Source organism: Camelina sativa, chromosome 14 (assembly GCF_000633955.1).
Source record: "Camelina sativa cultivar DH55 chromosome 14, Cs, whole genome shotgun sequence".
NCBI classification, from domain to species: Eukaryota; Viridiplantae; Streptophyta; class Magnoliopsida; order Brassicales; family Brassicaceae; genus Camelina; species Camelina sativa.
In genome coordinates this window covers 2307156-2330683 of record NC_025698.1, presented here as the reverse complement: position 1 = coordinate 2330683, position 23528 = coordinate 2307156, and the positions used below count along the sequence as shown (strand labels likewise).

General features: G+C 38.3%; 6 protein-coding genes and 1 pseudogene across 12 annotated transcripts in view; 3 read left to right on the top strand and 4 right to left on the bottom strand.

The window, feature by feature from the left end:
* Nucleotides 1-4882, bottom strand: part of LOC104739105 (type I inositol polyphosphate 5-phosphatase 13-like) — a 6962-nt gene extending 2080 nt beyond the window's left edge. Inside the window, exons 1-11 of one of the 5 annotated variants that reach the window (XM_019236336.1) lie at nucleotides 3757-4882; nucleotides 3416-3668; nucleotides 2528-3335; nucleotides 2237-2361; nucleotides 2013-2097; nucleotides 1599-1764; nucleotides 1456-1496; nucleotides 1095-1362; nucleotides 850-973; nucleotides 403-763; nucleotides 51-321 (exon numbers count right to left, since the gene is read on the bottom strand). In XM_019236336.1, coding sequence (XP_019091881.1) covers nucleotides 51-321; nucleotides 403-763; nucleotides 850-973; nucleotides 1095-1362; nucleotides 1456-1496; nucleotides 1599-1764; nucleotides 2013-2097; nucleotides 2237-2361; nucleotides 2528-3335; nucleotides 3416-3668; nucleotides 3757-4606 — 3352 coding nt within the window. In that variant the 5' untranslated portion in view covers nucleotides 4607-4882. Of the gene's footprint in view, nucleotides 1-19; nucleotides 322-402; nucleotides 764-849; nucleotides 974-1094; nucleotides 1363-1455; nucleotides 1765-2012; nucleotides 2098-2236; nucleotides 2362-2527; nucleotides 3336-3415; nucleotides 3669-3756 lie in introns of all 5 variants that reach the window. The other 4 variants (XM_019236337.1, XM_019236334.1, XM_019236335.1 and 1 more) reach the window with 4 other exon arrangements.
* LOC104739101 lies at nucleotides 5570-6827 on the top strand. The gene is made up of 2 exons (XM_019235276.1): nucleotides 5570-6356; nucleotides 6542-6827. Exons 1-2 carry the CDS (start codon nucleotides 5904-5906, stop codon nucleotides 6665-6667), a joined length of 579 nt encoding a protein of 192 aa, XP_019090821.1. The 5' UTR covers nucleotides 5570-5903; the 3' UTR covers nucleotides 6668-6827.
* Nucleotides 6918-9622, bottom strand: LOC104739102 (probable uridine nucleosidase 2). Of its 3 annotated transcripts, none has more exons than XM_010459353.2 (9): nucleotides 9300-9622; nucleotides 8952-9067; nucleotides 8780-8839; nucleotides 8278-8463; nucleotides 8073-8204; nucleotides 7837-7933; nucleotides 7581-7688; nucleotides 7333-7468; nucleotides 6918-7220 (listed from the first exon to the last, which is right to left on the bottom strand). In XM_010459353.2, exons 2-9 carry the CDS (start codon nucleotides 9057-9059, stop codon nucleotides 7112-7114), a joined length of 936 nt encoding a protein of 311 aa, XP_010457655.1. In that variant the 5' UTR covers nucleotides 9060-9067; nucleotides 9300-9622; the 3' UTR covers nucleotides 6918-7111. The 3 variants fall into 3 exon arrangements, with proteins under 3 accessions (XP_010457655.1, XP_010457651.1, XP_010457654.1); XM_010459349.2 differs by having other exon boundaries at nucleotides 9304-9621; XM_010459352.2 differs by having other exon boundaries at nucleotides 8073-8177; nucleotides 9304-9617.
* LOC104743157 (B3 domain-containing protein At2g24670-like) lies at nucleotides 10380-11168 on the top strand. The gene has a single exon (XM_010464269.1). The coding sequence runs from the start codon at nucleotides 10380-10382 to the stop codon at nucleotides 11166-11168; it is 789 nt and encodes a 262-aa protein (XP_010462571.1).
* On the top strand, nucleotides 11960-14708 carry LOC104739100 (inactive glucose-1-phosphate adenylyltransferase small subunit 2, chloroplastic-like). The gene is made up of 8 exons (XM_019235313.1): nucleotides 11960-12553; nucleotides 12644-12913; nucleotides 12980-13168; nucleotides 13250-13355; nucleotides 13437-13552; nucleotides 13664-13762; nucleotides 13856-13981; nucleotides 14091-14708. Exons 1-8 carry the CDS (start codon nucleotides 12104-12106, stop codon nucleotides 14205-14207), a joined length of 1473 nt encoding a protein of 490 aa, XP_019090858.1. The 5' UTR covers nucleotides 11960-12103; the 3' UTR covers nucleotides 14208-14708.
* On the bottom strand, nucleotides 20524-22765 carry LOC104739097 (pentatricopeptide repeat-containing protein At1g05600). Its single transcript, XM_010459346.2, has 2 exons — nucleotides 22668-22765; nucleotides 20524-22561 (listed from the first exon to the last, which is right to left on the bottom strand). The coding sequence occupies exon 2, from the start codon at nucleotides 22497-22499 to the stop codon at nucleotides 20988-20990; it is 1512 nt and encodes a 503-aa protein (XP_010457648.1). The 5' UTR covers nucleotides 22500-22561; nucleotides 22668-22765; the 3' UTR covers nucleotides 20524-20987.
* LOC104739098 overlaps nucleotides 22791-23528 on the bottom strand; it is a 3602-nt pseudogene continuing 2864 nt past the window's right edge.

Sequence of the window (23528 nt, the reverse complement as noted above, 5' to 3'; positions counted from 1 at the left end):
TCTAGTGCTTCCATTACGGGTAATATCTGTTGGGTAACGACGTGAACCGCCTAAGTTCTTTGTTAGGTTTGTGGGTCTGTTCTCAAGGAGGCATACTCTGGCTGAGAAGCAGTGACGGACTTTGATAGAGTGGCTTGTCAATGTAGTTGAACAGCTTCCTCGAATGTTCACCATCAGGATTGCTTCTTTATCTCGAGTATCTTCGCACCACCAATTCTGTGGGATGCCATCAACATATTCCTCCAATGAGTGAAAATCTTCATGATGAACTTTCACGTCCACGGATCCTTCCGGATGTATTATCCCGGCTGCAGGCGAAACCTAAAAGAACAAAATTCTTGTATATCACTAAATCTTGAATACTACATCAACATCATTTGGCGTCGAAAGAGAATTTAATACCTCAAGCCAGCGTGGCAGACCAAAGGAGCCTCGTGGATTATAGTCAGAATCTTCTCCTTCATCCTTTACCATAGCTTGTCCGGCGCATAGAATGTTAAAGATGGCTTTGCTCGTGGTTGAATTGTTTGTGATTGTTAGGATGACTGTGTCCTGACTCTGAAGAACAATGTTGTTGGTGCTCACAGTAGTTTCTGGAACCAATCTTAAATCTTCGAAAATGGATAGTATCTTCTCATTAGACCTTACTATTTTCCCCAGCTCCTGTCTCCGCACAGATTTATCAACGTGAGCTATAGTCGCATGAAATTTGCAGCGCACGGGTTTGTGATCGCTCTCAGTAACATCCATGCAAGCTTCATACCTGTTGATACAGGCCGGTAGAAATGTTAGAATGTGCAAAACAAATTGACGATACAGGAAAAAGAGAGAAACATCATGATACCATACATTATAACCGATGAGACTACAGGGCATTGCAAATTGCTCTCTGAGAATGGGCTGGATTGAGTATCTCTATATATAACTCTGTCACACCATGCAGGAATTCGCTTTTTCTCACCTGAATCATATCCTGGAGAGTACACAGCACAGAAAGTTTAGGTTTTTAATTTGATGGAACCAAACAGAACAAAACTGTTCCAGTTTTTTCAAATTCATATGTTAATGTATTTATATTTCAAATCCATTATCACCTCCTAAGCCTGAGCGATTCCTTTCGAATTTGTACGTGGGAGGGAAAGTGATTAATGCCTCACGCATTCCTTGGAAGACTTTTCCAACTTTCATCTCTGCTCTAAGTTGGTCTCTTTCTCTGAGCCAATCAAAGGATCTCTGTGAAATGAAGTCCCTTGCTTCATCATAGGATATACCAAACAGCCTATAGTTGAAATCGCCAAAGAATGTGACCATGTCTGCTGCTGCTAGATCAGACTTGGTTTCTTCAGCGCCGGTGCTTGGAATCTGGAAAGGAGCAAACAGCATAAACTTGGGACCAACCTTGTGAAGCAATGATATAATTTAAGTGTATAAGTATAAGTAATGATGAGAACATACAGTGTTACTCTTTGTTGTATAAGCTGCTGTTGACACGCCAGCTGCAAGAGAGAGGGCCCATGGCAAACCAGAAGAATAAAGTAGCCAAAATAAATATGTGGAAAAGCCAAGTGAGCAAGACAAAAACAGGTACGGCACCATACCAGCTGCAGTGTTATTTAGATTTTGTCCCCGGGAAAACACCATCAATCGAAAAATGTGATTGAAATCTGCGTTTCTGCGATTGACTGCTTCCAAATGTGCAGCCAAGTGGCAATTCACAAAGCACATAATTCGGTCATAAACTCTGATTCTCAGACCTACACCTCCCTGTTTGACAAGTACGCAATTAATGTAAGGCTTAGTAAGGTAGAAGAGAAGCTACACAATGCGGCAAAAGGCTAAGCTTTTTCCTGTGTAATCATTAAGTGGGTCATATGCATTGCAAGTAAGCAACAAATTTCATAAGATAAATTGCATCTTCACAAGCACAAAAGAGAACAAATATACACTGAAGTGTGTATTTCCTAATCAGATTTAAATAGTAAAAAATGAAGTGGAGATGAAGTAAGACATACTTTGTTGCCAATGGCACGGCCAAAGCCACATGGAACTGCTGCAACATCAAGATCTCCAACATGTGTTCTAATATCCTTCCTCGCCCTAAATAGAAAAGTACAAGTGAAACAGAGTTAAGTGGGTCAATCATGGAAGATAAACAACTCCTCATTGTAAACCTTGTAAAAAGTGTTGGAAAGATAAGCGAAAGAATGCAACATGTCATGAGTGAACTTTCACTTACCAAAGAGATATCAGAAGTCCTGCCAACTGCCTTGAACCCATACGCTCAAAAGTCTTCTTCTCATCAAGTGCTTTTCCAATTGCATCAATCCACCACTGCCCTACAGCACTTCCTTCAAGTCCAACCTACACACGCAATCCAAATATGGTGTGAAACCAAATATGTAGATGACAGCATGATCGCATATAAATTGAAGTACAATGTTCTAAACATGCTAGTGAATGCCGTTCTCTCAATAACCAGATGCTCTACTGGATCAAGCAAAATCAAACTTGTCATAAAAGGAGTTACCGTTTCTTTAGCAGCAGACATAGCAAGGAAGCCTGCACCCATCTCCACCTCTTGCAACCCGACAACAACAATGCCCACATCTGAAGTGACAGAGCCCAGCCAAGACATAAGTGCATCGTGTGAAGCCCGTCCTTGACCAACATTCCAGGTACCAATTAAAACTCTAACATTGTCTTGTCTGGCATATGAAGTTTCCTTCTGAGACAATTCCGTTCGGATTATATTGTCCAGGGGTCCTGGAGATGTCACATACCATCCTCGTACTCCACCATGAGTGGCCAGACTAAAAATGAAACCACCCCCTGCTGCTAGCTTAATCACAGGCTCATTGTGTGAAACCCAGCTTGAAATTAGCTTTCCGTCGGAATCCAAGACCTGGATGTAGCCACTTGCATAACCCACATATAGTCGATCACCAAAAGTGCAAAAGCACAAAACAGGCCGTTGATGGTGATTCACATCCCGCAAGCGGTTTCCATTTGCATCCCACTGAACAATGAGTCCACTTATGCTTCCAGTCCAAATTGTTCCATCGACAGCTAACACGATAGCCTCTGTCTTCCTAGTATCTTCCGAAAACGCTCCTGCACTTCTAGTGGCGACTCGGCGAACAGCTCCTGCAGCTCCCATTATGGCATTACGTGATCGCTGCAGAAAGCCCTGTGGTTTTTCCCTTTTTGAACCAGAGAAGAATTTCAGTTTCATCTCATCATCAACTTGTTGATCTTGTATAGGTGGCATGTCCACACGATTCTCAACTTGCCCCTCAACATTTAGAACTTTCAGAAGGTCTTTACTCAGAGCATCCCTGCGCACACAAACGTTTTAGAATGATCAACAAGCCCAATGAAAGAGGAACAGTCCATCTGCTAATGTAAAAAAGCCTACCAGATTGAAAACGAGAGTGACTGCACAGCCCACACTTTAGCTTTTACTGAATCGGCTAACAAAAACTTGACCTCTGAGGAAGATATGCTACATGTCCCATTGACAGTAACTTGGCTCCTTAGGTCAATAGCAGACCTCTCCACTAATAACGCAGCCATGTGTTTCTCCTCTTGTTTAAGCAGAAGAGATTTCTCTAATGGATCCCAAGGCCATATTTTTATCACACCTCCTTCAGAACATGACCACATATCACCTACATCATAACCACAAGCATAAGCACAAATATGAAAAGGAACATAATTTTCAGATCAATCAATCCTCGCAATCATAGACTGACTAACCATAAGAGCTAATGACAATGGAATTGACAGGACCACGATGAGCTTGCCAGGAGATTCGTTCCTTGAAAGGATTCGAATCATCATCATCATGATCATCATTATCATCATCAGAAGGCTGCTTTATCATATTCCAAGCCCTGATTTTGCCATCCTTATGACCACTCCACAAAAGCTTGTTGCTTTCATCAGCGACCAAACACATAGTGGGAGAAGTAGTAACAGACTCATGAAACGGGGCCGTATCCTCATCCCCTCGGCGTACCTGGCCGCTAATCCCACACCCTGCCTCATACGCATCTTCCAAATTCCAAAACCTGACACCATTCTCTTGGCCAGCCCAAAGCTGCGTCTCCGTACAAGCAATGTTCCTCAAGAAAGTCCCAGTCTGCGTCTCCCTGAGCGGATGAGGCCTCAGCTCAAGACACGGCGGACGTCCGGGATGCACCGCCGCACGCACCGGAACCTTAAATATCCCGGAACCGCCTCCAGCGCCGATGAACTCCGGCAAAGGCTCGGTATCGTCGTCGCCAACACCGACATTAGGAGGAGGATTAACGATGAGGTAATCCTCAGCTCCTCCTCCTCCGCCGTTGTTTCCATCAGCGGCGTTATCTCCGCTAACGATGTTAGCCGCGGTGGAGAATTCGTCGTCGGAGGAGTCGAAATAAACGGTGTCGGATCCTAAAGTGGCGGATCTAGGAACCTCATCGAGGCTGTGTTTGCGGATCTGATGGTGAGGCTTTTGATCGAACTGTAAGCTAAAAGACTGCGTCTTTCGCCGCGGCGGAACAGGGACGAGCGTGGACAATGTCTCTTCGTCTTGGTCTTCGATGATTACCTGTGCATCCATGGATGATGATCAAAGGGGTCAGAGGAAATTTGGGAATGAGAAGGAATGGGGAAGAGAAAGTAGAAGTCAGGAGAAAAGAGAATGAGAGGAGAGCACGTCGTGGGTCGTTGGAGAGAGAAAGAGTAAGAGAAGAAGTAGTAGGATAGAGAGATACATGACGACGACAAGTGTACGGAAGCGAAAGTCTTGGTCTTTGTTTGTTTCATTGAGTTTTTGGTTTTCTTCTTCTGATGAGCTTCTGGGAAAAAAACAAAGAATGTTCTGTTCTGTGATTCTCCAAGGAAGACGCAGTCAAAGTGTTAAAATAAAAAATATCAACTCCAGTCCTTGTCACGTTCGTTTGTTTTATTTTTATAATATTACGATTATGCCCCTTATTATAGGTTTCCTATGTCTCTCTCACGTCCAAAGGCCGACTCACACAAACTATAGGCCCATTAAAGCGAAGCCCAATCTTCACCCTATATATATGCGGCGTTGGGGCGCTGGTATCTCTGTATTATATTATTTGCGTTAGTTTTGTCAATTTTCTTTTTTAGAAATTTTTTATATATAAACATATAAATTTTATGTAGATTTAGTGTTATTTTAATTAGCTGTTTTGAAAAATAATAATTTTTTATGTTATTATTTTAATTAGCTGTTTTAAAAAATAATAATTTTTTTTCTTGATATATGTCAACATCTCATCATTATACTTACACGTGGCTAACTACTACTCTAACTTTATATAATAAAACTTGTATCAAAATAAGGAAAAATAAGGAAACTTGATGACAAGGAAGGATCCTTTTGCAAAGGCTTAGAAGACAAAATTCCTAATCCATGAAGAAAATGGAAATGGTCCGAATAGAACGAATTTGCTTAGGTATAGCAAAGACCTAGTTCTCTATAAATAGGGAACTCTGTTGTAAACTTTAGCACAAACAAGAGAAGATTTCTATTAATCAAAGGAGAGTTGAAACCATTGTTCTATTATTTTGTTTGATACAGATCGGTAGTTCTTGCATTCACAATGGAGTCTCCTCCAAACAAAGAGATAGCTTTGGCCCCAGTATCGGTCTTATGGGACATGAAGAGGTGTCCGGTTCCCGATGGCTATGATGCTCGTCGGATAGGTCCGTGTATTAAACGGAGTTTGAGGAGGTTAGGCTACTCTGGTCCTATCACCATCACTGCCGTTGGCTCACTAGCAAAGGTCACTTCCACTGGAATCTCTCTTAGGCATTCCCCCTACAGTTAGTATATCTTCTCATCCTTTTTAATGATTCCCAATTGCTAGAGTTATTAAGTAGACATGGTATATGATTATAGAGAGAGTCTCAATTCTGTTTTTGTTTCTCAAACAGGTTATAAAGACATGGTTTCTCTTTTCCTGTCTCGTGATTTTGAGTCTGCACCTCCGTCTTCTATGATGGTCATATCCCGTCCATCAGCCGCCACTCCTCCAAACTTCTCTCCTTTTCTTAGCGAGCTACGTGGGTATGGACACAATTCTATTTTCCCGTATCCATATGATTCTCCTCAACAAGCCTCATCCACTCATGCAAGGTGCCTCTGGAAAAACTTTCTTCTGGCAGGGGCACTTGATGAGGAGGAGGATAGGTGCAGTGACACGGGTGAACCTGCCTTCTGGGTTTGCACTGTCTGCCGTCGTATTGGTGACCCAGGTCTTGCTGGCCTAGGCGTTGTTGGTCGAGGCGTTGATAATTTCATCACGCATCTCTCTACTCGAGAACATGAAGTGAAGGTAATTAAGCATCCTTCCTAGCCAAGTTTTTTTATTGTCCATCTTTTTTTTTGTTGACTCAATCAAACTAGCAATGCTCTTATCCCAACTAGTGTTTCCCTTTTCTCACTTGTGGTTTTGTTTGCCTAAAATTTGACCCCATATGTTAACTTTTTCTACTTGATGTTCATTTGTATTTCAAGCAGCTTTACCAATGGTTTCCCCCCAGTGGCGATGTATACTCTTACCTCGGCGAGGAACTCGAGGGGTTCAAGGAGGAGTACCAGGGGTTCGACGAGGAGGACGAGGAAGCTCCTCTTGTTTCTTTGTAGGCGAATGCTACTACCATGGACCATGGTGAGTGAAGAAGCGCAACCAAAGGCCTGTTTTAATATCTGAAAACTAAAAGAGTGTAGGCTTTGTGAGAGGAAGACGTGAGGAAGAATAAATTAAGTTCTTGGTCGCAACAAGCAATCATAACTCTGAAATTGCTAGCAAAAATCCAGAGTGGATAAATATTTTAGGACCAAGTGGACAATCATCATGAAACAAATTTGAATTGTATAGTCATGGAGTTTGGGAGAAAGAATTTAATTTTATTATTAGTAGGTCATCAAATGGTAAAATAATATTCGGTTTGACAAAAGATTTTCTTTTAAAAAAGCACTTAAAATTAAATGATAATGAAGCAAAAGAAAGAGCCCTTATTTTCAAGTAGGTTTGCGTTGGAAACAAGAGAAAATGGGTTCACAAAAAGTGAAGCAAGAGAGATGAGTCTAAGACTCCATAAGCCTATCCATTATGAGCTTCAATACCGCAGGAGCGTCAACCGTCACTGCCACTTTTATCGATGGTTTGTTTGACCACTCTGTCATTTCCTCAAACCTAATTCACATTTTTTTATAAAAATTCACCACATTATGCATGATTTGTTCAGCCGATACATTCTCTATAATATATAACTGTATATCATGAATGTATGTATGAAAAATCTTACTTCTTTAGATTGTTGTACAGTATAGTAAGTCCCCTAGTAATACCGCTTGTCTGCACTCTAGCAACTCCTTCTGTATAAGTGAACAGAGATGGAAGGAAAGCCGCTAGGATCGTCGCAGGATCATGAAGATAGACACCTACCACCCACACACATACACAATAAATTAAAAAGGTTAAGATAAAACATTTAGTCGCATTTTGTTATTGTTGTGTCTCTATACAAAATTACAAATGATTATCAACGCATACCTTTGATTTCGTAAGCCTCAAGATGATAAGCATAATACACATCAAGGATTTTACAGAGATATTGAGCTAATTTCCCATTCGATGATGCCAATTTGTCCTTGTCATCAGCTAAATCCAGCATAAACACCGGAAAGAAAAAAGATCATCAAGTTGTGTATAACTATACTCTGTTTCTCTAAGTTCTTGGTCGCAACAAACAATCACAACTCAGAGGCAATAAGACATCAAACCAAGCAAAAGATGATATCCAAATAACCTGACATAATAACTTGATGGGTCACGTTGATCCCCACAGCAATTATATCGGCTCCACATGTGAACACAATATCTGCAGCTTCTGGATCTCCAAAAATCTACCCTAGCCAGAAAATTGAATAGAAAAATATGTGGAAACTAAGGTAATCAACTCTACAGTAGAAGATGTCATATTCAGTTTACGTATAAACTAATGTGTAAGAAGATCAGACTAGTTTAAAGAACGAAGGAACTTACATTAGCTTCCGAAGCTGGATTTACATTTCCGTTTACTGCGAATGCTCCACCAAGAATCACAATTTGTCCGACATTTTTCGAAAACTCTGGATCAAGCTGAACAGCCTGCATCTCATGGTAATGAAAATCTCCCTAAGATAAAGAGGAATAGAGATTTTATGCAAGACCATAAAAGTGAAAAAATTGCAGATGAGAAAGGACTTACCAAAGCGATATTTGTTAATGGTCCCAAAGCAACAACGGTGATCTCGCCAGGGTAAAGCTTTGCTTGTTCAACTAAGAACTCAGGTCCAGACTTTTCAATTGGCTTTCCTTTAGGTGGAGGGAAATTTTGGTTGCCAAGTCCATCTTTTCCATGAACAAAGTCAGCAATCCGAACCTTCTTTTCGTTCTTTACAAAAGAAAAGACAACAAATGAACAATGAGAAGACTAATAGATAGGGGAAAAAATAGCACAAATTAGCTTAGTCAAGATTGACTTATTATGCAGATCAGGTATGGATTCTGCAATTTAGGAGTAGAGCAGACCAAAACGTTTTTGTCTACTCTCGAGAGGGCGTGGAACATATCTATCTCTTCTGGTCTTAAAACTTCCTAGGAATTTCCCACTATTATGTTCACTAAAGATCTATGTTGAATCTTCAACACATTATAACATCCATCTTTCGCATTCTCATATCAAGGCCATAAGAGTAAAAAATACATACCAGGAAAGTTTGATGTGTTCCTTCAGCCACAGGAATATCTGTCCTACCCGCAACCTCCAACTAGTAGATGCATATAATAAAAACAAAAGATGATTAGATTCATCTAAGAATGCAATAGATTCGATTTCATACATACAGACAGTGAGATCCATATGAAGAAAGAAAGTGATACCAAATGCAAGGCGTTTCGAGTGGCGAGAGTGGTATACACGTTTCCAAAGATAGTAGTGAGGCCAATCACATCAACTTCAGGTGAGTTTAAAGCCACGAATATGGCCATTGCATCATCTACAATATATCATCAAATCCAGTCCAGTGATTAATTAGAGACCTCTTTGAGTGAATTCTATTTCTATGGATCAAACTCAGATCTCTCTAATTTCGAATCAGTAAACCAAACTAGTTCCACTTTAAGTAGAGAATTCTCAGTAAAAAACCAAAAGGTTCAAAGAGACAGTAGAGAAACAGAGATCCGAGTTTGAATCGAATCCCAACAAAGAAAAGGAGAGAGAGTATATACCGACCGATTCCAGGATCAGTATCGATGATGATCTTCTTGCGTTCTCCCATCGCGATCTTACTTCAACACGGCAAAGGCGAAGACTTTGAGGGACCCCAAATAAAAATAAATAAAAAAGCTAAATTTGCTCTCGTAATCCTAACTTTTTATATACTACACACATAAGAAGGAAAAAAAAAAGGTATATGATCCATATAACACCACCGGATCATTAAAAAAGGTTTCTTTTTGCAGTCCAGTCTGCAAACGTGGGTTTGTTATCCTCCTTTTTGGCTGTTTCCGTATATAGAAAAGAACGATTTTATTCAGTCACGTCTCTCATGAAACGAGTTGGGATCTTGTCTTTGAGACTCTCTCTATCTGAAAGGTGGAAAAAAAAACAGAGACAGAGATTCCTTAACCGGTGTCGTTTCGCATCTTATAAACCGGTTTAGTTTGATTTCTACCACCTGGTTCATGATATTTTGGTTTAGACAAAGATGTACCAAACCGAAAACTTTTTTAACAGCTCTGTTTTGTAGACAAAAAGCAGAGACATTTTTGGAAAGAAAAAAAGTTAACAAGCAAGATTTGACAAAAAAAAACATGTTGATTTTAAAATTGAATAAACAGTTCGGAAAAATTCTACTTTTTTTGTATTTTGATGATAACAGAATAATACGTTGGAGAGGAAACTAAACAGATGAGGATCTTAAATCTATTAAAGTGAATGGTATCTATAAGTAAAAACAAAACATCATGAATATCTCTTTTTAAAAAAATTCACTATATATATTCTACCCAGTCAAAAAAAATCACTACATATATATTCTACCGAAAGAAAAATTCACTATTTATATATATAAACAAAAACTGTATGGCTAACTCTTTAAATAGTGAAAACTCAAAACCCTTAACCAATTAAAAACGATCAAAAAAAATTTTTTGATTAATAAAATTAGTGGATAATTTCAAATTTAATTCTCTAAACAGGAGAAAAAAACCTTAAAATATTTACTCAAGTCTTAGATATATTTGAGAAAAAATATATATATAAGAAGTTTGTCTGTTAGCATATCAGTTACTCGAGAAGCTGCACACATGGGGATGGAACGTCGTGTTGCGGAGGCAATAGAGAGGGAAGATAGAGTCTTTATTCGATTTCCACGAAAGAAGAGAACCTTGAGGATTCTTGTCTCTTATCTCGAGATAGAGAGTTTTGCGACCGAAGAAGACCCTCATAAAGCCGATACTTTTGACGTCCCATGCACGGAATCTTCATCAAACCCCACCGGAAACATCAAGAGATGTTCTCTTGGGCTTCCTCCTGCCACGGGACAACAACCTAAAAAAAGAAGACGCATGGCCAACGGTCGTTTTGAAGCGGAAGCCTCTTCTTCTGGGACGAGAGACCCGACGCCGGAGTGGCTGGTGCAGTTGATGAGGGACAAGAAGGGCAAAGATCCAAGATGTATCATAAAGAAGGCTTTGGTAGAAACCGATGTCCTTCCACACTTCCGTCGTCTCTCCATGCCTTTCAGCAAGATAGAGGATCTTGAATTCTTGACACCCTCCGAAGAAAATATCATACGAAGACATGCCAGAAAGCTTCGCGACGATGGACTAGCCTCGATACTCGTGGCTTCTGATCTAAAAGAATATAAAGTGAAATTGGCGAGATGGAACATGGGGAAGAATCCTCCATACTTTTTGACTAGTGGGTGGAATCATGTGGTCAGCGATTACCAGCTACAGACACACGATAAGATTTGCCTCTGGTCGTTCCACGTTGGTAAGACACTCTATTTCGCTATGGTTCCTACTTCGCAAACTGAGTCTGGCGAATCGGGGCAGGATGAGCTCTGCGTTAGTAATCAAAGACAAAATTAGTGATGGTTTGCCTCACAAGTAAAGTATGCTAGGTTTTTTTTTCTTTATGATGGTTTTAGGGTTTGCCGGTGATTTTGTTTTGTTTTTTTCTTTTTTTCCTTAAGGATATATGCCTGATTTTATTAATCTATTCTAAGTTTCATTAGGATGATGAGTCTCGAGATTGTCTTTAGGTGCTAAGCTACATTAAATTTAGATATTTGATAATATCTACGATTTATTTGATTAGTGCATTTGTCTCTCAGGACAAATCATATTATACTGTCAAGTTATAAAATTGATGTCAATCTATTTCCTTAATTATATAATAGGAGATCCTTTAATTTAATTTGTTGGTTAGGACACCTGCCAATTAAAAAAAAAATCATGAAAACAAAACGAAATATATAAATTAGTTTCCAGAAAACTTTATTGGACATAGTCCTTATATATCTATGAAAATATTGAGAATATTTCTCATATATAAGATTTATTATACAAAAGTTTTCTTCCATTTCCACATGGTTCATGTGATACATACATTGTGCATCTCAAAACCTCTGAAGTTTCTTTTTCAAGCTACTCCTAAGATTCTCCTTTTTCAATTCCTTCTCTCCTTTATCTGTAGAAATTAGCTAGATCGAATAAAATCTGTATGATAATAATAATAAAAATAGCAATAATATGCCTCTTTAAAATAACGGACAAAAAAGAAAAAGAAACGAGGAAGCTAGGAATCAAATCTTATGAAACAGGACAAGTTAAAGAGGTTTGAGGAAGATATAGCTTCACAAGCAAAGGCAAAGCTAAAATATGTCTGCAACAGGAAATGTCGGACGGTTTTCACCATCACACGTTTCAATCTCCAAAACAAAGACCAACACCTTATATTCTCAAATCTCAAACCCAATTTTCTTGTTTCTTGAATCATCAATATCTCTGCTCATAAATCGAATATGCAGATCTCTTCTTCTTCTGCCAAATTGACCAATCTCCATATGATAAGATCTAGTAGTGATCACCAACATCAATGGAGACATAACTACAACTTGAAGCAGCTTTATGTTCCAAGCTCTTGTCCAAACCTCTCTGTTTCAAACTCTCCTTTGAAGCAAAGTGTGGCAGCTATAGTGTTCGGAGGAGGACCAGACCCTGAGCTTTATCCACTGAACAAAACAAGATCCAAAGGAGCAATCCCTATTGCTGCAAACTACAGACTTATCGATGCAGTCATCAGTAATTGCATCAACAGTGACATCACTAAGATCTATGCAATCACCCAGTTTAATTCCACTTCTCTCAATTCACATCTATCCAGAGCTTACAGTGGATTTGGAATCGTAAAAGACAGATTCGTTGAAGTCATTGCCGCTTATCAGAGCCTTGAAGATCAAGGATGGTTTCAGGTTTAGTAACACTCAAATAAATTTCCCCTGTTTTTGGATCTGTTTCTTGTTATTCACGAATTCTTTGTTTCTCTGTGTGTGTTATAAAAGGGATCTGCTGATGCGATAAGAAGGTGTTTGTGGGTATTTGAAGAGTTTCCAGTGACTGAGTTCTTGGTTCTTCCTGGATATCATCTCTACAAAATGGATTACAAGACGCTAATCGAGGATCATAGAAGAAGTAGAGCGGATATAACCATTGTTGGACTAAGCTCTGCTACAGACCATGACTCTGGTTTTGGCTTCATGGAAGTTGATTCCACGAATCATGTCACCAGATTCACTATCAAACCTGAGAGGGGTCAACAAGATTTTATCTCTGTAAGTTAGATATCTCTATAATGTTGTGTTATTCAGAATCATCTGGCCACTAATGTTATAGTTCAGGTGGTAAACAGAACAACAACAACAACAACAACAACAACAAGTGAACCAACTTCTTCTTGCTGTGTCCCAAGCACAGGGATTTACGTGATCGGTCGAGAACAGATGGTGAAGCTTCTGAGAGAATGTTTGGTAAAAGCGAAAGACTTGGCCAGCGAAATAATTCCTGGTGCGATCTCTGAAGGAATGAAGGTAAGAGATATGAAAGAGACAAGACAAGAAGAAGCAATATCCCTAGGCTATATAGATTTTGTCTGAAATTCTGTTTTTCAGGTGAAAGCTCATATGTTTGATGGATATTGGGAAGATGTGAAGAGCGTTGGAGCTTACTATAGAGCTAATATGGATAGTATAAAGAGGTGTAGATTGGGACTCAATTAATGTAAAACTTTTGTGAGACATAAAATGACTCTAAATGAGATAACTTGTGACTCAAGTCAACGTTTATCTTCTTGTAGTAACAGATTCTACGACAGACAATATCCGCTGTACACAATGCCTCGGTGTTTGCCTCCAACCTCCATGAGTGAAGCTGTGATAACCGACAGTATTATCGGAGACGGTTGCATTCTCGATGTAATTTGCAAAACTCTCTTTCAAATCCTTAAAAACCCTAGCAGCGAGTGTTGATCAAAAGTTTTATAAAGGTTTTCGTCTTATTCTTGTATGTGATGGGCTTGAGAGCAGAGATGTGTCATCAGAGGATCAGTGGTTGGAATGAGAACAAGAATCGCTGATGAAGTGATCGTAGAGGATTCAATCATCGTAGGTTCTGATATATATGAGGTAAACCGGGTTTCTTGGATCGAAATAAGACTAATGAATCCCATATTTTAATGTTTAAGTAGACAATTTATTATGTCAAAATTGTGTTTACAGATGGAAGAAGATGTAAGAAGAAAAGGGAGGGAGAAGAAGATAGATATTCGAATAGGGATTGGTGAAAAGAGTCAAATAAGAAGAGCCATTGTTGATAAAAATGCCAGGATTGGTAAAAATGTTATGGTAACTATTTTCTAATATAACAAATACTCAATTTAGCCTCTTCTTTGGATGTATATTTCGAATCCAATTTCTATAGTTTTAATTTCTTTTAAATAAATACGATTCACAGATTATCAACAGAGACAATGTTGAGGAAGGAAACAGAGAAGCTGAAGGATACGTTATAAGAGACGGAATCATTGTCATACTTCGAAACGCAGTGATCCCAGACAACTCCATCCTCTGAAATTTTTTCCATCATTACAAAATTCATCATTTTTCTACTATTTTTTAAATGTAATAAATTGCATATCCTCGATGGATATATATGTAGCTAGAGATTCGAGACTGATTTTCATACACTTCCACTAATATATACGTGAAAACCTATTAGTTTCCCTTTCTCATTTGTTGTTCTGGATGGATGTGTGTGCATTTGGTTTTCAAGCAGATGGGAATGGTCTCCTCTGCAGCATTGGATGGGAGTATTTTCTCCCGCATTGTTTCCTTTCAGAATCTCCCGCATGGTTCCAACACCAAGTGAGCTTCCCCTTGCTTATGGTGGGGTGCCATAGTGATGATGAATGATCCAATGGCACTTCCGTGTAGTTCTGGCTGTCTCTAAGGCCCTTTGGTATGGTTACCATTCTATGATGCCTGAATGGTACACTTCTACTTGTACCGGAAGGTTGAACCAAGGACGTTTCTACCACCCAAAAAAGAAAAAAAAAATGTATTTATAGTTCGATTTACGGCTTAGTTCGGTTCTGATTAACTTTGAATCTTTGATATGATATACATTTTTTGGTTTGGACTTGGTTTGAACTTGTTTCATTATCCATTCAGATTTTGATAAATAAACTGATGAAGTGATATGTATTACTGAAATTAGAGGATATTGTCGGTATATAAAAGTCAAAACAATTTAATAAACGGTACCGAACCGGACCGGACCGAAAATGTCAGATTCGAACCGGTTCTTCCATGATCGATGGATGGAGTGAGACGATGCGGACATGAATGAGCGAGAGAAGAAAGAGAAGAAAGAAAGAAGTAATCAATCAATCAATCAATCAATCACTTTGGTCCGATTCGTTTCTTCAAAAAAAAATATCTGAATCTTTTCAAGAACAAAGATGGCTGTGGCCGCTTTGAATCAGCTCTACTATAACCTCGCGACAAAACCCGAGCCGGTAGGTTTACTCTTTTACATTTTCAATTAAAACCCTAGATCAAAAAGTTCTATCTCTCATATTTTTTTGCAATCAAGTTTTTATCAAATCTTAAATTGGGCTTACAGATTTTTCAATTCAGTAAAGATTGTTTCTTTGTGTTCGATTAAGGTTTCCTCTGAATTTTTAGTGAATTGATTTTGTTCGAATTTAAGTTATTAAAGTTTGAGAATTTGAATTGAATTGAATTGTTCAAAAATTTTGGGCAAAAAAATTGGGTAATTGAACTCTGTTGTTTCAGGAGAAGATCACTCCGGAAGAGCAAACTGTTATACTCTCGTGCCATCTCAAAGCTTTGTGGACTGCTGGGTTTGCCTCTGGTGTTGGAGGAGGTTTAACTTGGCTAGGTTCCTCCTTCTTTTACTCTCTCTTTTTAATTTATGGAATTGGTCCTATTTTGAGCTCTGAATCAGCTCCTATGAAGCGCAGCAATAACGAGAATTTTTAAAGTTTTTTTTTTTTTATCTTATGTAGCATAACTCTGTTGTAATACATAGCTTTTGAATTCGTCTTCTGGTCTGATGTTGTTTCTATGTAGTGACAAAAAATTTAACTTTTTGTTTATCTTGTTTTAAAGGCTATGCGTTCTCTCAAGGTTGAGAAAATGGTTATTCCTGCCATTCCATACTTCTTGCATGCATGGACTGGTAACTTTGGATTCAGTCCTCTTGATGACTCAGTTAGAAAAGAGATGAGGTACCTGAACGCATTGGTATTCCCTGGAATAGACATGTTACAGAAACCGCTGCTCCATGAAGAAAACGTTACAGTCGCTGCAGCTACAGGTGATACCAGAAAATCAGAGATAGAGACAGAAAAGAAATCAGAATTTGCCTCATGTGTTGAAATTGGTCCATCCTCCGTTGAGGGTGATGAATTGATCGCTGATGCTTCAAACTGCGCTACAAGAATATTCTTTCTTCGGATGAAGTGAACATTCCCATATCAGTTGAAACAGCCATGGACACAATTCCCAAGCCAGAGGATGAGTTGAGGAAAAGCTTGTCTGGTGAAGAATGTGGCATTAGCTCTTCTCCTGGTCAGATCATACTAAAGTCTGGCACTAAGCCCGTATCCGGTCATATATGTGAAGATACAGGGTCATCATGTGAAGACCGCCTTACGGATGTGAATGTCCAAGCTGATGGTGGTTTACTTTCTCAGGAAAGCCAACAAGCATCAGCCAAATTTCAGGTTGAAAGCAATCTCTCTTCATCTATTTCTGGTAGAGTATCATCAGATTTGAGCTCAATCACTCAAGAAGCCAAAAGTGAACAAAACTCTTCGAATTTAGATGGAGTTCCTTCATGTAAAGACAATAACATAGTTGGACCTTGTGCCGAGTTGGCTGAATCGAAGGACAATGCATTTGCGGATGGGTTTCTTTTGTGAGAAGAGAAGACCGTTGCTGAGAAAAATTGTTTACTGAAGATGAATCTGAGCTGTTCTCCTGGAGGAGGTATAATATCTCCCTGGATTTGTTCGGACATATTGATGGTCATAACTTTGAAGGTGCATCCTACTACATCCATCAGGATTTCAGTTTCATAGGATGTCTGTGATGAAGATATATCCTTTCCCTTTGAGCTCGGCAAGTGATGCTATAGAATATGGATAAGCTTGCGTTAAACGGTGGAATCGCAATATCTTAAAGGCTGAGTGATCTCTCATAATTTAGCTTGGATTAGTGTGGAAAGAGTCCTGTGGTTGTTGTCGTTACTTGTATTTATTTTATTATTCACAACATTGTATTCTATAACGTTCCTATTATGTAAAAATTTGGGTCATTCTAGTTTTAAGATATCAGAGCTCTTATATATCTCACAGATCTGATTAAGCAATCTCTTTTGATTTTCTTACACAAATAAAAAGAAGAAACAAAGGGAAACATCATCATCATTCATCAACTACAGTAGTAGAGAACGTTGATATAAGCCGGCAACGGTTTATATTTAGATAAATACATCGCTGATAAGTTAATATTTAGGACTATGTCCGTTCTCCATAACTTAAAAAAAAACAGGATAAGGTAACCCGCTAGAAGTAAACACCAAGGGAAAGAAACGAACTCTTCGTATTCTCCTTCAAGTCCTCCTCGTCTTCTTGCGCTTTGATGATAGCTACAATGTTTTTGGTTTTCATTAAGAAAAACGCATAAATCATAAAGATAAATGAATCTCTAACGTTTTCAGATAAAAGAGATGCACTTTTTATGTACACCAAAGATACAATTTGTTGTAGACATTTAATGAACTATTAATATTTTGTTGTATTTGTTTTTTTTTAATTGATTTTTGTCTTCAATTGTTTACCTTTAGATTAAACAACAAAATTGTTGAATAAGATTAGCTTAAGTATAAAAGTGAGATATGAGCGTATGAATCGGAAAACTATTGTCATGATTTATATATTTGAGAATGTGTACCTTCAACTCTATGTAGGATCACTTATGTTTAAATTGTGGTATGACAAAAAAAAAAAAGTTGAACTCTTTAGAAGATCAATGCATTTATGTTTCGTTAACGTAGGTACAAACTACACTTTGTTTAGAATTTGATTATTTGAATTAAGTGTCTTATTACAATCCTTATCATGAAAAAAAAAATATCATAGTATTTTTATTTTTTGATATATATTGCTGTTGTTTATTTATCGTATTTACATCATAAATTAACTTACATTTTATTTAAATTAGAAAACATCATTCTGGGTATATCAAGCAGTAGGGACGTGCTTAGATATATGGAAGCCGGTAATAAAAATATGTCTTTAAAGAAATTAATCCCATTATCTTACAAATAAATACTAAAATATATATTTTTAAAATTATAGAACATACTGTTTCTAAAATTGAAATTACAAATCTATAATTTCAAACTGATTCTAATCTATAATAACTATTTATGCATCATTTGTAATTTTTTTAAAAATGTTTTGTTTATTATGAAAGAATAATAATACTAGATGAAACCATTTACATTAATTCTCTCTACTATTATTCATTAACTCTCTCCAGATAAGAAACACAGGGAGCCAGAGCATTGACAACCTCCTCCACGTATCTGTCCATGGGTACATAGGAATTGGGGGTAAAGAAGAGCGGAAGCTGTGGAAAAAGATAACATGGGGTCAAAATTTGAGTCAAAAATAGTTAAGACATTGACAAAAGTTTGGCTTAATATGCTTGCTTTGCTTATCCTGGATTTATGGTCTCGACTAGAGAGATGCTTGATGAAATTGTCGAAGCATGGGCCAGTAATATCCTCGCACACAGCGCAAACCCAGGAGGCAGGTTCAACCGTTTCAGTGCACGTATCTTCATAAAAAGAGGAGGAACACACACCTGACAGAAGAGAGTTTTCCCAGATGGACTTTGCATTAGTGGAGGCGTCAAAAGGAAACATTGTGTTATATCCATCTTCTTTTAGGAGGCTTAGCATGTCATATACTTTTGATACAAGGAATATGACCATTATATTAGCTGGAGGAGGGTTATCAATAAAACAATCAAAGACAAGTCCAAGCAAGGATCTGAAACCGTGGGAGCCATTATGAAGAGAGATTCCACTGGAAAAGAGCGCTTTAAGGATGCCACGAGGGGCCTTTGAAAGAAAACATCGCTGATAAGTTAATATTTAGGACTATGTCCATTCTCCATAACTTTAAAAAAACACAAGATAAGTTAACTTGTTAGAAGTAAACACCAAGGGAAAGAAACGAACTCTTCATATTCTCCTTCAAGTCCTCCTCGTCTTCTTGCGCTTTGATGATAGCTACAATGTTTTTGGTTTTCATCAATAAAAACGCAGAAATCATAAGATAAATGAATCTCTAACGTTTTCAGATAAAAGAGATGCACTTTTTCTGTACACCAAAGATACAATTTGTTGTAGACATTTAATGAGCTATTAATATTTTGTTGTATTTGTTTTTTTTTAATTGATTTTTGTCTTCAATTGTTTACCTTTAGATTAAACAACAAAATTGTTGAATAAGATTAGCTTAAGTATAAAAGTGAGATATGAGCGTATGAATCGGAAAACTATTGTCATGATTTATATATTTGAGAATATGTACCTTCAACTCTATGTAGGAACACTTATGTAAGAACAAGTGAAGGAACTTCTTCTTGTTGTGTCCCAAACACAGGGATTTACGTGATCGGTCGAGAACAGATGGTGAAGCTTCTGAGAGAATGTTTGGTAAAAGCGAAAGACTTGGCCAGCGAAATCATTCCTGGTGCGATCTCTGAAGGAATGAAGGTAAGAGATATGAAAGAGACAAGACAAGACAAGAAGAAGCAATATCCCTAGGCTATATAGATTTTGTCTGAAATTCTGTTTTTCAGGTGAAAGCTCATATGTTTGATGGATATTGGGAAGATGTGAAGAGCGTTGGAGCTTACTACAGAGCTAATATGGATAGTATAAAGAGGTGTAGATTGGGACTCAATTAATGTAAAACTTTTGTGAGACATAAAATGACTCTAAATGAGATAACTTGTGACTCAAGTCAACGTTTATCTTCTTGTAGTAACAGATTCTACGACAGACAATATCCGCTGTACACAATGCCTCGGTGTTTGCCTCCAACCTCCATGAGTGAAGCTGTAATAACTGACAGTATTATCGGAGACGGTTGCATTCTCGATGTAATTTGCAAAACTCTCTTTCAAATCCTTAAAAACCCTATCAGAGATGTGTCATCAGAGGATCAGTGGTTGGAATGAGAACAAGAATCTCTGATGAAGTGATCGTTGAGGATTCAATTATCATCGGTTCTGATATATATGAGGTAATTAAACCGGGTTTCTTGGATCGAAATAAGACTAATGAATCCCATATTGTAATGTTTAAACACACAATTTTCTCACGAAATGTGTTTACAGATGGAAGAAGATGTAAGAAGAAAAGGGAGGGAGAAGAAGATAGATATTCGAATAGGGATCGGTGAAAAGAGTCAAATAAGAAGAGCCATTGTTGATAAAAATGCCAGGATTGGTAAAAACGTTATGGTAACTATTTCCTAATATAACAAATACTCAATTTAGCCTCTTCTTTGGATGTATATTTTTCCAATTTCTATAGTCTCAATTTCTTTTAAATAAATACGATTCACAGATTATCAACAGAGACAATGTTGAGGAAGGAAACAGAGAAGCTGAAGGATACGTTATAAGAGACGGAATCATTGTCATACTTGGAAGCGCAGTGATCCCAGACAACTCCATCCTCTGAAATTTTTTCTCTCATTACAAAATTCATCATTTTTCTACTATTTTTTAAAATGTAATAAACTGCACATTTCACCCCACAAAAAAAATGAAACATATGTAAACGTCAAAGAACCTGTTAATTCAAACAATTACATTTCACAATAACGTTTTAACTAAAATGATGATACAATGAGGGCATGGAGCAATAGAGCAATAGAGCATCAACATGTGGCCCCATTGATCTCACAAGTCAGAAGCAACAGATCAACCGGTTTAATACCTTATTCTGAATTCTCCATCTTTTTTCGAACAGACTCTCAGAGGAACAAGAGTTTCTTGAAGAACATGAACAATCTTGAGCACCATTACATGAACCATATCCCCAGAATCATAAACCATATGACCTAAAGCTAGTCAGTGTTCTTCTTGAATGGAAGCCAGAATTGCAAGTATCGACCTTCTTGAAAAGGGAGGCGCTACATTCCCTTAAACAAGTCACAATCTCAAAATGTTGCCGGCTCTCACATAGCATAATCATACTTGCTAAAGTTCACAGATCAAGCAGCGGTAGTTATATGATTTAACGTTTGTTACTACTTAAATGCTCAAGTATCTCAACAACATCCAAGGCACCAGAACAGACAGACTCAGCCAAGGCTCTCCACACAGAAGACTCCGGCACCATATCCTGACTAATCATTTCTTCTAACCACATCACTGCTTCATATCGCCGGTCCATATCACAAAGACCTTTTATCATTACATTATAAGTTTCAACACCAGGAAAGAATGATTTTATCAACATCTCCTCCATGACCTGACTCGCTTCAAGAAATTGACCATCTCGACACAAACCAACCACTAGAGTTTGATATGTTTCTTCGTTCGCTACACAAGAGACTTGTTTAGACATCTTTTTGAGATATCCAACAGCCTCCATGGATTTTCCTTCATCGCATAAACCTTTAATAAGCAAATTATACACTCCAACTGTTGGAAGGCAATGACCTTCCATCATCTCCTTATTGATTACAGTAACTGCTTCTTCCAGCTTCCTGGCTTTACACAGTGCTCTAACCTTGGCACCGTAAATAAATGGTGTTGGCTCAAAGCCTTTTCTTCGCATTGCAAGAAGCACCTCTTCACCTTCAACAAGCTTACCTTCCTCAAAAAGATCAGTAGCCATGGCACTATAACTATCCAAACTGGGAATTGCGCCTCGGATCAAAGTCTCGGTTAACAGTCGTTTCACCCGCTCTATACCTTCACTGGTACTCTCCCAGTGACCAGCTTCGATATGATGGTAACATCGTTTTGGAGCCTTTAGTCCTTTTCTTAAGATTTTACCAAGAATTTCAATAGCCTCATCAACATCCCCAGCATCACATAACGCATCCAATAGAATTCTATAAACCACAATGTCCTCACCTGAACCTTTCTGTGAGATCCTCCAGAACATTGAATACAAGAGGTGAGTGGCTTCATCAAGTTTCCCCTCTAGACAAAACCCTTTCATCAAAATCCTGTAACTGTCTCTGTCAGGAAAACAACCCTGGTAATTCATCTCTTGAAAAACCTGAGACGCCAAGTCAGAACGATTGACCTGACAAAGAACCTTCATAAGCAAATTCAGAGCCGTAATACGAGAATTCACCTCCCACCCATAACAATACTTCCTGAATATATGACACGCAGCTTCGAGCTCAGATTCTTTAACCATCTCCTGTAAAAGAGTGTCAAAAGATAGAGTCCAGTTCACACAATTGAACTCATGGAGGCTCTTGAAGAGAGAAACGGCATCGTCCAGCCTTCCGGCTCTGGAGAATGTACGGATTGCAGATGCAAAAACCGAATCTTTACATTCACAAGAATCTTCCTTCATTCTCTCAATGACATATCTCATCTCCAACACACGATTGGATTTACCAAGGATATCAATCATAGTGGCATACACCGTACCATTGTGACCGTAACTCGGAAACCTCTCTTTTGCTTCCTCAAAAAGTTTAAGTGCTGTTACTGGGTTCTTCTGCTTCTTTAGGATTTGTGAAAGAAGACTTGGCGTTAGAACTCTTGGCCATCGAACACTCATAATAAATAAATTCTTTCAATCAGAAACCTCTTCAGGTAGTAAAATCAAAGGAATCAAATTTCCTGCACAAAAGCATCTCATCAGCTTAAAGATAACGTTTTTTGCAATAAATTCGCCGTTGAAAAGTAATGAAGCAATTGAAGTGGAGATATACTGAAAAGTGTGTACCTGGAGATTTCAGTATCGGATTTTAGGGATCGATCTTGTTGAAGTATCAGTCTCGTAAGAACAAATAAAAATCAATACTTTGGAAGAGAACGAAGTTATAACATTTTTGTTTGTAAGGTCCGGAAAATAACGATTTTTTCACTTTGACCCCATAACTTTTAACTATTCATACAAAAAGCCCACACACTTCAGCATGTGAGCATTACAACCCATAACTACAACAAAGCAAAGTACAAGTGTACAACAATCAAAAGACCCTGATCAGGATTATGTTTCTGCTTTCTTTTGAGTCGGATCCAATTTTGAAACTTTCCTCTTTTATCGATCTTGAAGAGCGCCATGAACTGTATTACACATCCCAGGATTCTTTACACACCACAATGGCTGAATTGGTTCAGCTCCAATCCCTCTAATCACCATCCTATGCCTCCACTGGTTTAACCTGTCCACAGCTTTACCACACCTCTTAACACCTTTCTCGTCTCTATTCCCTGACCACAAGCTCTCTGCCAAAGCAGAGGCACGTGGCCAAAGCCGTGAGTCTAAAACCGTGGAGTCAGCTTGCTCTGACCATAACGCAACTTCTCCTCCTAGCACCAGCTTCCTCTCTTCCTCATCGAGCAAACCATCAGTTATATCATAGTTGTATATGCTCTGCCACGTCTTGAAAGGTGCACACCAAGACCCACCACCGCCTCCTCGCTGATCATATATACTATCATTCCCTAGAAACCCGCCGTGACCACAGTCTAAGTAGTAGAACTCCGATGAAGAGACAATTACTCTGTAACCAGCAGCTACGATTCTCTTTGTGTTCTCAGGACCGTTATTCCAAGTCTGTAAGATTGTGTGCTCTTTTGG